Here is a 13,145-nt window from a genome sequence, read left to right on the forward strand (position 1 = left end):
CTTGGCAAAAAAATCTATGGTAAAGAATTCCTTCAGATTGTCCTAAGTGACTGTTGAGGGAACCCAGTTGCAGACAGTTGGTGCTTTGGACGGCATGATGTTCAAAAGACGAACTGAAAAGAAAGCAACATGCTGGCTTAATTCAATGACAATGGTGAAAGTAAATGATGATGATAAAGGGGAGTAATGGCAGCTTAAGTAAGGGCTAATGTCATATAAGGAAAAGTAAGCCGGCACAATAAGCCGCCATGACTACAGATATTTGAGAAAGCAAGTTCAGCTAAGTGTTGAGACAAACAAGTTTACAAAATTGCTTGATATTATTCCAGATCAAATGGCTATTCAAAATGGAAAAAAATTCTAGACCTAAAAGTTTAGCGCAGATGATTTTGTAAGTCCTAGTGAGGCCTTTATATTGGGAAAAGGGATCTACTAGTGTCAAGAGCAAGCACAAAACAACTACTGCACAAGCATGTATCTCTTTTTGGATCAAGAAGAGGCTGCATGGAAGAACTACGGAGAAGCTGCGATGAACTACGAAGAACATGCAGAAACCTAGAAAGCCCTAATGTAGATCTAAGGGGCAAGAAGGGAAACGCTTATAGCCACAGATCTTCCACGAAAGGTCGCCGCCATTTTTCTTGACTGATTCCGGTCGATGCAGCGGCCGAGGTCGACGGAGGTGAGAGGCTCTCTGGAGGCGGTGGAGCTCGAGCAGCAGCGGAGATTGCGAGAGAAGGAAGACGAAGGAGAGAGAAGAATGACGAAGACCGGGGCGTGCCTATTTATAAGGGAGTAAGCGAACAGGCGGGAGCAAAAATCGAGGAGACCCGAATAATGATTATCCAACTAAACAGACGCCTCGATTCTCGGAAGGCATTAAAGAATAAAGATCCATTGAGAGATGACGTCACAACGGTTTTTTGTGTTTTCAGGAAATGACGTCATGGCGAGTTATAAAAATTTCTGCGAAGAAAGGAAGATGGATTTTTTCTAAGTATAGAAGATTGACAAAGAACAAAGTTCAAAGTCAACCTAGGGCCTAATATTGGGGATATAGCTATCAGTTATGACCCGCCCAGGAGGGGCCGGGTCAGTCCCAATGACGGGTCACAAAGGAAGCCCAATAAACATTCAAGGTGATAGTTTATTAAGGCCCATAGAAGGCCTAAGCCCAGAGGCGGCTTAAGGCCCAATATTGTAAACCGCCGTATGTAAAGAAAGACTTGTAAGGAAAGGCATGTAAAAGAAGTCACCGAGACGGACATGCTTTATGAGCTGGCCGAGACTCCGTAGGCCGCCAGGCGTCAGCCCGTGTATATAAGGGGACGACCAAGTGGCGGCTTAGGGCAAGATACAAGAGAACGAGAACCAAGCCGGCGGATTAGCCTCTTGGTGATCGAAACCCCAGCAATTCCAACACAACTAGACGTAGGCTTTTACCTTCATCATAAGGGGCCGAACTAGTATAAAACCTCTCGTGTCCTTTGTCCCAATTAACCCCTTTAAGCTTCCTAGTTGCGATGGCCCTACGACTAAGTCCTTTTGCTAGGACATCTCCCGTGACAATTCCACGACACAAACAATGGTGAAGTGTCATGTAGTCGACATTCACATGACACCACTAGAGGAAAGACAACATACATCTCATCAAAATATCGAACGAATACCAAATTCACATGACTACTCATAGCAAGACTTCTCCCATGTCCTCAGGAACAAACGTAACTACTCACAAATCATATTCATGTTCATAATCAGAGGGGTATTAATATGCGTAAAGGATCTGAACATACGATCTTTCACCGAATAAACCAACTATCATCAACTACAAAGAGTAATCAACACTACTAGCAACCCACATGTACCAATCTGAGGTTTTGAGACAAAGATTGGATAGAAGAGATGAACTAGGGTTTCAGATGAGATGGTGCTGCTGAAGATGTTGATGGAGATTGACCCCCTGCTGATGAGAGGATCGATGGTGATGACGATGGTGATGATTTCCCCCTCCCGGAGGGAAGTTTCCCCGGTAGAACAGCTCCGTCGGAGCCCTAGATTGGTTCCGCCTTGTGGCGGCGGAGTTTTGTCTCGTAAGCTTGCTTCTGATTTTTTCAGGACGAAAGACTCCATATAGCCAAATATGGGCATCAGAGGGCTGCCAGGGGGCCCACGAGGCAGGGGGTAGGGTGCGCCCCCACCCTCGTGGATGGTGGGTGGCCCCCCTCTTGTACTTCTTTCGCCCAATATTTTTTATATATTCTGAAACGTGCTCCTGTGAAATTTCAGGACTTTTGGATATGTGCAGAATAGGTCTCTAATATTTGCTCCTCTTCTAGTGCAGAATTCTAGCTGCCGGCATTCTCCCTCTTCATGTAAACCTTGTAAAATAAGATAGAATAAGCATAAGTATTGTGATATAAGGTGTAGTAACAGCCCATAATGCAATAAATATCAATATAAAAGCATGATGCAAAATGGACGCATCAACATGATGTAGAGGGATAAACTCAAGCAATATGATATAAATCCCATCTTTTTATCCTCGATGGCAACAATACAATACATGCCTTGCTGCCCCTGCTGTCACTGGGGAAGGACACCGCAAGATTGAACCCAAAGCTAAGCATTTCTCCCATTGCAAGAAAGATCAATCTAGTAGGCCAAACCAAACTGATAATATGAAGAGACTTGCAAAGATATTTAAATCATGCATCCAAGAATTCAGAGAAGAATCAAATATTGTTCATAGATAATCTTGATCATAAACCCACAATTCATCGGATCTCGACAAACACACCGCAAAAAGAATTACATTGAATAGATCTCCAAGAGAATCGAGGAGAACTTTGTATTGAGATCCAAAGAGAGATAAGAAGCCATCTAGCTAATAACTATGGACCCGAAGGTCTATGGTAAACTACTCACACATCATCGGAGAGGCTATGGTGTTGATGTAGAAGCCCTCCGTGATCGATTCCCCCTCCGGCGGAGCTCCAGAAAAGGACCCGAGATGGGATCTCTTGGGTACAGAAGGTTGCGGCGGTGGAAATAGGGTTTCATGGTGCTCTTGAATGTTTTCGGCGTATATGGGTATATATAGGAGGAAGAAATATGTCGGTGGAGCTGCGAGGGGCCCACGAGGGTGGGGGTGCTCCTGCCCCCCTGGGCGCGCCCCCCTGCCTCGTGGCCTCCTTGCTTCTTTCTTGACGGCCACTCCAAGTCTCCTGGATCACGTTTGTTCCAAAAATAACTCTCCCGAAGGTTTCATTCCGTTTGGATTCCGTTTGATATTCCTTTTCTACGAAACACTGAAATAGGCAAAGAAACAACAATTTGCACTGGGCCTTTGGTTAGTAGGTTAGTCCCAAAAATAATATAAAAGTGTAAATTAAAGCCCATTAAACATCCAAAATAGATAATATAATAGCATGGAACAATAAAAAATTATAGATACGTTGGAGACGTATCAAGCATCCCCAAGCTTAATTCTTGCTCGTCCTCGAGTAGGTAAATGATAAAAACAGAATTTTCGATATGGAATGCTACCTAGCATAATTCTCAATGTAATTTTCTTTATTGTGGCATGAATGTTCACATCCGAAAGATTCAAGACAAAAGTTTAATATTGACATAAAAATAATAATACTTCAAGCATACTAATAAAGCAATCATGTCTTCTCAAAATAACATGGCCAAAGAAAGTTATCCCTACAAAATTATATAGTCTGGCTATGCTCTATCTTCACCACACAAAGTATTTAAATCATGCACAGCCCCGATGACAAGCCAAGCAATTGTTTCATACTTTTGATGTTCTCAAACTTTTTCAATCTTCACGCAATATATGAGCGTGAGCCATGGACATAGCACTGTATGTGGAATAGAATGGTGGTGTGGAGAAGACAAAAGGGAGAAGATAGTCTCACATCAACTAGGCATATCAATGGGCTATGGAGATGCCCATCAATAGATATCAATGTGCGTGAGTAGGGATTGCCATGCAATGGATGCACTAGAGCTATAAGTATATGAAAGCTCAAAAAGAAACTAAGTGGGTGTGCATCCAACTTGCTTGCTCACGAAGACCTAGGGAAATTTGAGGAAGCCCATCATTGGAATATACAATCCAAGTTCTATAATGTAAAATTGCCACTAGTATATGAAAGTCACAACATAGGAGACTCTCTATCATGAAGATCATGGTGCTACTTTGAAGTACAAGTGTGTTAAAAGGATAGTAGCATTGTCCCTTCTCTCTTTTTCTTTCATTTCTTTTTTTTGGGCCTTCTTTTTTATGGACTTTATCCTATTTTTTCGTCCGGAGTCTCATCCCGACTTGTGGGGGGATCATAGTCTCCATCATCCTTTCCTCACATGGGACAATGCTCTAATAATAATGATCATCACACTTTTATTTACTTACAACTCAAAAATTACAACTCAATACTAGAACAAAATATGACTCTATGTGAATGCCTGCAGCGGTGTACCGAGATGTGCAATGAATCAAGAGTGACATGTATGAAAGAATTATGAACGGTGCTTTGCCACAAATACAAATGTCAACTACATGATCATGCAAAGCAATATGACAATGATGAAGCGTGTCATAATAAACGGAACGGTGGTAAGTTGCATGGCAATATATCTCGGAATGGCTATGGAAATGCCATAATAGGTAGGTATGGTGGCTTTTTGAGGAAAGTATATGGTGGGTTTATGGTACCGGCGAAAGTTGTGCGGTACTAGAGAGGATAGCAATGGTGGAAGGGTGAGAGTGCGTATAATCCATGGACTCAACATTAGTCATAAATAACTCACATACTTATTGCAAAAATCTATTAGTTATCGAAACAAAGTACTATGCGCATGCTCCTAGGGGGATAGATTGGTAGGAAAAGACCATCGCTCGTCCCCGACCTCCACTCATAAGGAAGACAGTCAATAAATAAATCATGCTCCGACTTCATCACATAACGGTTCACCATACGTGGATGCTACGGGAATCGCAAAATTTAACACAAGTATTTCTCAAATTCACAACCACTCAACTAGCATGACTCTAATATCACCATCTTCATATCTCAAAACAATCATCAAGTATCAAACTTCTCATAGTATTCAATGCACTTTTTATGATAGTTTTTATTATACTCATCCTGGATGCCTATCATATTAGGACTAATTTTATAACCAAGCAAATTATCATGCTGTTCTAACGGACTCTAAAAATAATATAGGTGAAGCATGAGAGATCAATAATTTCTATAAAATAAAACCACCACCGTGCTCTAAAAAGATATAAGTGAAGCACTAGAGCAAAATTATCTAGCTCAAAAGATGTAAGAGAAGCACATAGAGTATTCTAATAAGTTCCAATTCATGTGTGTCTCTCCGAAAAGGTGTGTAAAGCAAGGATGATTGTGGTAAACTAAAAATCAAAGACTCAAATCATACAAGACGCTCCAAGCAAAACACATATCATGTGGTGAATAAAAATATAGCCTGAAGTAAAGTTACCGATAGACGAAGACAAAAGAGGGGATGCCTTCCGGGGCATCCCCAAGCTTAGGATTTTGGTTGTACTTGAATTTTACCTTGGGGTTCCATGGGCATCCACAAGCTTAGGCTCTTGCCACTCCTTATTCCAAAATCCATCAAATCTTTACCCAAAACTTGAAAACTTCACAACACAAAACTTCAACAGAAAATCTCATTAGCTCCGTTAGTATAAGAAAACAAACGACCACTTCAAGGTAATGTAATGAACTCATTCTTTATTTATATTGGTGTTAAAGCTACTATATTCCAACTTACCCATGGTTCATACCCCCTGATACTAGCCGTAGATTCATCAAAATAAGCAAACAACACACGAAAAACAGAATCTATCAAAAACAGAACAGTCTGTAGTAATTTGTAGGTTTCGAATACTTATGTAACCCCAAAAATTCGGAAATAAATTGGTGGACGTGAGTAATTTGTCTATTAATCATCTGCAAAAAGAATCAACCTAATCTCACTCTTCAGTAAAAAATGGCAGCAAATCTCGTGAGCGCTAAAGTTTCTGTTTTTTACAGCAAGATTGCAAAGACTTCCCCCAAGTCTTCCCAAAGGTTCTAATTGGCACAAACACTAATTAAAAACAAAAAACCAAATCTAAACAGAAGCCAGGTGAATTACTTATTACTAAATATAAACAAAAAACAAGAAACAAAAATAAAATTGGGTTTCCTCCCAACAAGCGCTATCGTTTAACGCCCCTAGCTAGGCATAAAAACAAGAATAGATCGAGGTATTGTCATCTTTGGTATGCAATCCATAGGTGGCTCTTATAATACATTCATAAGGTAATTTAATTTTCTTTCTTGGAAAGTGTTCCATGCCTTTCCTTAACGGAAATTGGAATCTAATATTCCCTTCTTTCATATCAATAATTGAACCAATCGTTCTAAGGAAAGGTCTACCAAGAATAATAGAAAATGTAGGATTGCAATCTATGTCAAGAACAATGAAATCTATGGGCAAGTAATTCCTATTTGCAACAATAAGAACATCATTAATCCTTCCCATAGGTTTCTTAATGGTGGAATCCACAAGATGCAAGTTTAAAGAACAATCATCAAATTCACGGAAACCTAACACATCACACAAAGTTTTTGGAATCGTGGAAACACTAGCACCCAAATCACATAAAGCAAAGTATTCATGATCTTTAATCTTAATTTTAATAGTAGGTTCCCACTCATCATAAAGTTTTCTAGGGATAGAAACTTCTAATTCAAGCTTTTCTTCATAAGATTGCATTAACGCATCAACGATATGTTTGGTGAAAGCTTTATTTTGACTATAAGAGGAGAATTTAGCACGTATTGCAACAAGGAAATACAATCTATCAAAGAGCAATTATCATAATTAAATTCCTTGAAATCCAAAATAGTGGGTTCATTACTATGTAAAGTTTTGACCTCTTGAATCCCACTTTTACCAATTTTTGCATCAGGATCTAAAAACTCTGAATCATTGGGACACCTTTTAACTAAAGTTGACTCATCTCCAGTTCCATAATTATCAAGATTCATATTGCAAAACAAAGATTTAATAGGAGACACATCAATCACTTTTATATCTTCATCATTATTATCATGAAAACTAGGAGAACACACTTTTACAAAGCAATCTTTTTTAGCACGCATCCTAGCGGTTCTTTCTTTGCACTCATCAATGGAAATTCTCATGGCTTTGAGAGACTCATTGATATCATGCTTAGGTGGAATAGATCTAAGTTTCAAAGAATCAACATCAAGAGAAATTCTATCCATGTTCCTAACCAACTCATCAATCTTAGACAATTTTTCTTCGATCAAAGCATTGAAACTCTTTCGCGAACTAATAAATTCTTTAATACTAGATTCAAAATCAGAGGGCATCTTATTATAATTTCCATAAGAATTCTTGTAGGAATTACCATAATTATTAGAGGAATTACTAGGATATGACCTAGGATTAAAGTTTCCTCTATACGCGCTGTTACCAAAATTGTTCCTACCAACAAAATTCACATCCATAGATTCAATATTATTCTCAATAAAAGTAGACAAAGGAATATAATTAGGATCAACAGGAGCACTCTTATTAGTAAACAACTTCATAAGTTCATCCATCTTTCCACTCAAAATATTAATTTCTTCTATCGCATGAACCTTTTTACTAGTAGATCTTTTGGTGTGACATTGACAATAACTAACCATAATATTATCTAGGAGTTTGGTAGCTTCTCCTAAAGTCATTTCCATAAAAGTGCCTCCCGCGGCCGAATCTAAAAGATTTCTAGAAGCAAAATTCAATCCGACATAGAAATTTTGTATAATCATCCATAAATTCAAACCATGAGTAGGGTAATTACGAATCATTAATTTCATCCTCTCCCAAGATTGTGCAACATGCTCATGATCTAGTTGCTTAAAATTTATAATATCGTTTCTAAGAGAGATGATCTTAGTGGGAGGAAAATACTTAGAGATAAAAGCATCTTTGCACTTATTCCAAGAATCAATACTATTTTTAGGCAAAGAAGAAAACCAAGTTTTAGCACGATCTCTAAGCGAAAATGGAAGTAGCTTCAATTTAACAATATCATTATCCACGTCCTTTTTCTTTTGCATGTCACACAAATCAACAAAGTTGTTTAGACGGGTAGCGGCATCTTCACTAGGAAGGCCAGCAAATTGATCTTTCATGACAAGATTCAATAGGGCAGTATTAATTTCACAAGATTCAGCATCGGTAAGAGGAGCAATCGGAGTGCTAATAAAATCATTATTGTTGGTATTGGAAAAGTCACACAACTTAGTATTATCTTGAGCCATCGTGACAAACAATCCAACACACAAGCAAGCAAGAGGCAAGCAAAAAGAGGCGAACCAAAAAGAGGCGAGCGGAAAAGAGGGTGAATAAAACGGCAAGGGTGAAGTGGGGGAGAGGAAAACGAGAGGCAAATGGCAAATAATGTAATGCGAGGGATAAGACTTTGTGATGGGTACTTGGTATGTCTTGACTTGATGCAACCTCCCCGGCAACGGTGTCAGAAATCCTTCTTGCTACCTCTTGAGCATGCGTTGGTTTTCCCTTGAAGAGAAAAGGGTGATGCGGCACAATAGCATAAGTATTTCCCTCAGTTTTTGAGAACCAAGGTATCAATCCAGTAGGAGGTAACACACAAGTCACCTAGTACCTGCACAAACAAACAAGAACCTCGCAACCAATGTGATAAAGGGGTTGTCAATCCCTTCATGGTCACTTACGAAAGTGAGATCTGATAGAGATAATAAGATAAATATTTTTGGTATTTTTATGATATAGAATGGAAAATAAACGATAATAGAAATAGCAAATTGATATGGAAATAATATGATGGAAGATAGACCCGGGGGCCATAGGTTTCACTAGTGGCTTGATGAACCACAAGTATAGGGGATCTATCGTAGTCCTTTCGATAAGTAAGAGTGTCAAACCCAACGAGGAGCAGAAGGAAATGATAAGCGGTTTTTAGCAAGGTATTCTCTGCAAGCACTTAAATTATCGGTAACAGATAGTTTTCTGATAAGGTAATTGGTAACGAGTAGCAGGTAATAAAAGTAAATAAGGTGCATCAAGATGGCCCAATCCTTTTTGTAGCAAAGGACAAGCCTGGACAAACTCTTATATGAAGGAAAGCGCTCCCGAGGACACATGGGAATTATCATCAAGCTAGTTTTCATCACGTTGATATGATTCGCGTTTGGTACTTTGATAATTTGATATGTGGGTGGACCGGTGCTTGGGTGTTGTCCTTACTTGGACAAGCATCCCACTTATGATTAACCCCGATTGCAAGCATCTGCAACTACAACAGAAGTATTAAGATAAACCTAACCATAGCATGAAACATATGGATCCAAATCAGCCCCTTATGAAGCAACGCATAAACTGGGGTTTAAGCTTCTGTCACTCTAGCAACCCATCATCTACTTATTACTTCCCAATGCCTCCCTCTAGGCCCAAACAATGGTGAAGTGTCATGTAGTCGACATTGACATGACACCACTAGAGGGATAACAACATACATCTCATCAAAATATCGAACGAATACAAAATTCACATGACTACTAATAGCAAGACTTCTCCCATGTCCTCAGGAACGAACGTAACTACTCACAAAGCATATTCTTGTTCATAATCAGAGGGGTATTAATATGCATAATGGATCTGAACATATGATCTTCCACCAAGTAAACCAACTAGCATCAACTACAAGGAGTAATCAACACTACTAGCAACCCACAGGTACCAATCTGAGGTTTGGATACAAAGATTGGATACAAGAGATGAACTAGGGTTTGTGATGAGATGGTCCTGGTGAAGATGTTGATGGAGATTGACCCCCTCCCGATGAGAGGATCGTTGGTGATGACAATGGTGATGATCCCCCCCCCCCCCGAAGGGAAGTTTCCCCGGCAGAACAGCTCTGCCGGAGCCCTAGATTGGTTCCGCCAAGGTTCCACCTCGTGGTGGCGGAGTCTTGTCCCGAAAGCTTGCTTATGATTTTTTCCTCGACGAAAGACTCCATATAGTAGAAGATGGGCATCGGAGGCCCACTAGGTGGCCCATGAGGCAGGGGGGCGCGCCCAGGGGGTAGGGCGCGCCCCCACCCTCGTGGCTGGTGGGTGGCCCCCCTCTGGTACTTCTTGCGCTCAGTATTTTTTATATATTCTGGAAATAACTTCCGTGAAGTTTCAGGACTTTTGGAGCTGTGCAGAATAGGTCTCTAATATTTGCTCCTTTTCCAGCCCAGAATTCTAGTTGCCGGCATTCTCCCTCTTTATGTAAACCTTGTAAAATAAGAGAGAATAGGCATAAGTATTGTGACATAATGTGTAATAACAACCCATAATGCGATAAATATCAATATAAAATCATGACGCAAAATGGACGTATCAACTCCCCCAAGCTTAGACCTCGCTTGTCCTCAAGCGAAAGCCGAAATCGAAAAATATGTCCACATGTTTAGAGATAGAGGTGTCGATAAAAATAAAATACGGACATGAGGGCATCATGATCATTCTTAGAACAGCAACATATCTATCCCTAATAATAAAGCACGGATTGACTCCGTGGGTTCACCGTCACAATACGCTTCTTCACGAGAATTTACGCTTTCATATCCATTAATTTATTCTATTAAGTGAAAGAAAAAAACGATTCGACGGAAGCTCTCTCTCACACGAGAACCAGAGACGCCCGGCGCTAGGGTTCCCTCCGCCGCCGCGCCCCATCCCTCCGCTCCCAGCAACCCTCGCTACTCTCTCCCATCCCCTTGCAGTCGCCGTCGTAGTGCCCCGCCATTGGTCATGGCGGAGACAGCTTCTGTCGCGCCGCTGGATCAACGGTGGCGGCTGGAGCTTGTCAAATGGCGCCGCTGGAGGTCAACGCGGCAGCTCGAGTGGCTGGGGGTGGCGCGGCTGCTCGATGTAGAGCGGCGGGGGCGGCTGGATCGGCGGTGGCAGCTGGAGCTTGCAGAACGGCGGCGGCGGAGGCTGGAGCTTGTAGATTGGCGGGCCAACCTGAGCAACAGCTCCAAGGAGGACGCCACCAGGTGTCTGGTATGGCTGGGGGACCTCGTCGACGCCAAGAAGTTGGGAGGCAGTGCTGCTGGCAGCGACACGCTGCTCCTCCCTGTCGTTGGCATGGCTACTGCAGGTACCACACAAATTAACCTTCCCCATAGTAATATTCGATCATTGTGACTTTGCTGGAATTTGTACCACAAACATTGTCTGATAACATCAATCTGAATCTCTCAAGATAGGAAGAAAGAGAAAACATGATGAAAATTTGTTGCCGGTTTTAGCAGGCATGCTGGTGCTCACATGCTTATCCATTGTGATATGGGTTTGCAGGTCCAAAGACACAGTGTACTATGCTCATGCATATGTGACATAAACCAATTCTGCATTATGCTGCTCAATGCTCGCAAATACTGCAAAATTACTAGGCCTAGGAGATTTGAGCACTTGTGAAGGTTTTGGGACATGAAGCCCCATTGAAGGTTTTGAATTTTCAAAGCTTCAAAGATGTTGCAGCTGTGACAAACAATTTTCACCCATCATATATGATCGGACAAGGTGGTTTTGGCAACGTCCAATGTCGCCGCTGTGGAGTTCACTAGAAGAAGAACATCAGTCGAGCATTCCAATGTCGCCTCCGCCGAGTTCGCCACCGAGCCATCCAATGTCGCCTCTGCTGAGTTCACTGGAGGAAGAACATCCGCCGTCCGAACGTGCTACACCAGAGGTATGTATCAGCTTTTCCCAAATTAGTCCAACGTTGTGGTATGTATCAGCTTTTCCCAAATTAGGCCAACGTTGTTGGATATTGCTTCAATCAAAAACAATCTGTGAAACCTGGGCATGTACTAATGTTTCCTGCACTTTTTCTCTTTAATCTGAGCATCCAATCTATGTAAGTCGGGTGTTGCCTGTGCATTATATTACTCCATTGTTTGCCAGTCCATGTTTGCTCTCTGTTTGATTCAAATCCATGAACAAATAAGTTCATGAACAGTTTTCTTCTTGATCCCTGTTTGACTAAAGTCTTAAAGATTCATATTTAGTTACATTGGTTCAGTGATTCAGAATAATATTTGAGAAGCTTCTCTATTGGTTGGCATCCCTGATGGCAGTTGTAGAAATGTAGCTAATAAGGAAAGAGTGCCTCATAATTCATTGGATGTAGATCAATAGGGTGTAAAAGACTTTGAGTTTCTAACTTTCATAAAATTTACACGTGTACTCCCTCCGTCCCATAATGTAAGACCATTTTGCAAGCTTAACAGTATGTTGTGGTTGGTCCTTAAACTTGAACAATAAGTGTGTCAATTGAGGTTCAGGCCATATTTAATTAGCAACTAATTATCCTGTGGTGCTTCGGCCCTAATATATCTAGTCTGACCATTGGATTGAATATCCATCAGAAGATTGTAGCCTTTCCTGACTCCATGCCCTTTTCAAGTGGAGTTGCAGAAATGCAGAGTATGAATGGGGAAACGATCGTAGATGTCAACACCTACAGTATGATTTATCTTGATAGAGATGCACTGGATTCTCAAGTAGTTTTAATTTTTTTCTAGATAGGTCAACTAATTAAGCTTCTGCAATTCATGAAAAACAAAAAGGTGTCATGTCAGCTGCTCAAGCTAATCAAGTAACAAAAATAAAAGGGACCAGATGTCAGGTTCCATTAACCAAATGTTTCACATCTGTTAACCTGTATCTTGATTGAGATGCACTGGGTTCACAAGTAGTTTTAGTGTTTTTTCTAGATAGCTAACAAAAGGAAGGTGTTCTATCAGCTGATCAAGCTAATTAAGTAAAAAGAATTAAAGGGACCAGTAGTCAGGTTCCATTAACTAAATGTGTCACATCTATTAACCTGTACTCATAGTAGCCCACGTTGTTCAATATTGCTTGGAGATTTGCCCTTTTTTACAAATCAAAATCAGTCTTTGTAACCTAGCGTTTACTAAAGTTGTATGCACTTTTTTCTGTTTAATCTGGGTGTCCAATCTCTGTAAGTTGGGGCATTGCTTGTATTTTATATTAGGC

At 40.7% G+C, this 13,145-nt stretch overlaps 1 protein-coding gene across 1 annotated transcript; it reads left to right on the forward strand.

Moving 5' to 3' along the window:
• Positions 1–10,892: 10,892 nt before the first annotated feature.
• Positions 10,893–12,049, forward strand: LOC125546973. The gene is made up of 2 exons (XM_048711045.1): positions 10,893–11,241; positions 11,442–12,049. Exons 1-2 carry the CDS (start codon positions 10,893–10,895, stop codon positions 11,477–11,479), a joined length of 387 nt encoding a protein of 128 aa, XP_048567002.1. The 3' UTR covers positions 11,480–12,049.
• Positions 12,050–13,145: the final 1,096 nt, after the last annotated feature.

This window comes from Triticum urartu, chromosome 3 (genome assembly GCF_003073215.2).
Source record: "Triticum urartu cultivar G1812 chromosome 3, Tu2.1, whole genome shotgun sequence".
Taxonomy (NCBI): Eukaryota; Viridiplantae; Streptophyta; class Magnoliopsida; order Poales; family Poaceae; genus Triticum; species Triticum urartu.

Coding starts and splice junctions, on each gene's coding strand:
- LOC125546973 (XM_048711045.1), top strand. CDS start 10,893: ATGGCGGAGACAGCTTCTGTCGCGCCGCTGGATCAACGGTGGCGGCTG. Junction 11,242..11,441: donor CGTTGGCATGGCTACTGCAG/GTACCACACAAA, acceptor ATGGGTTTGCAG/GTCCAAAGACACAGTGTACT.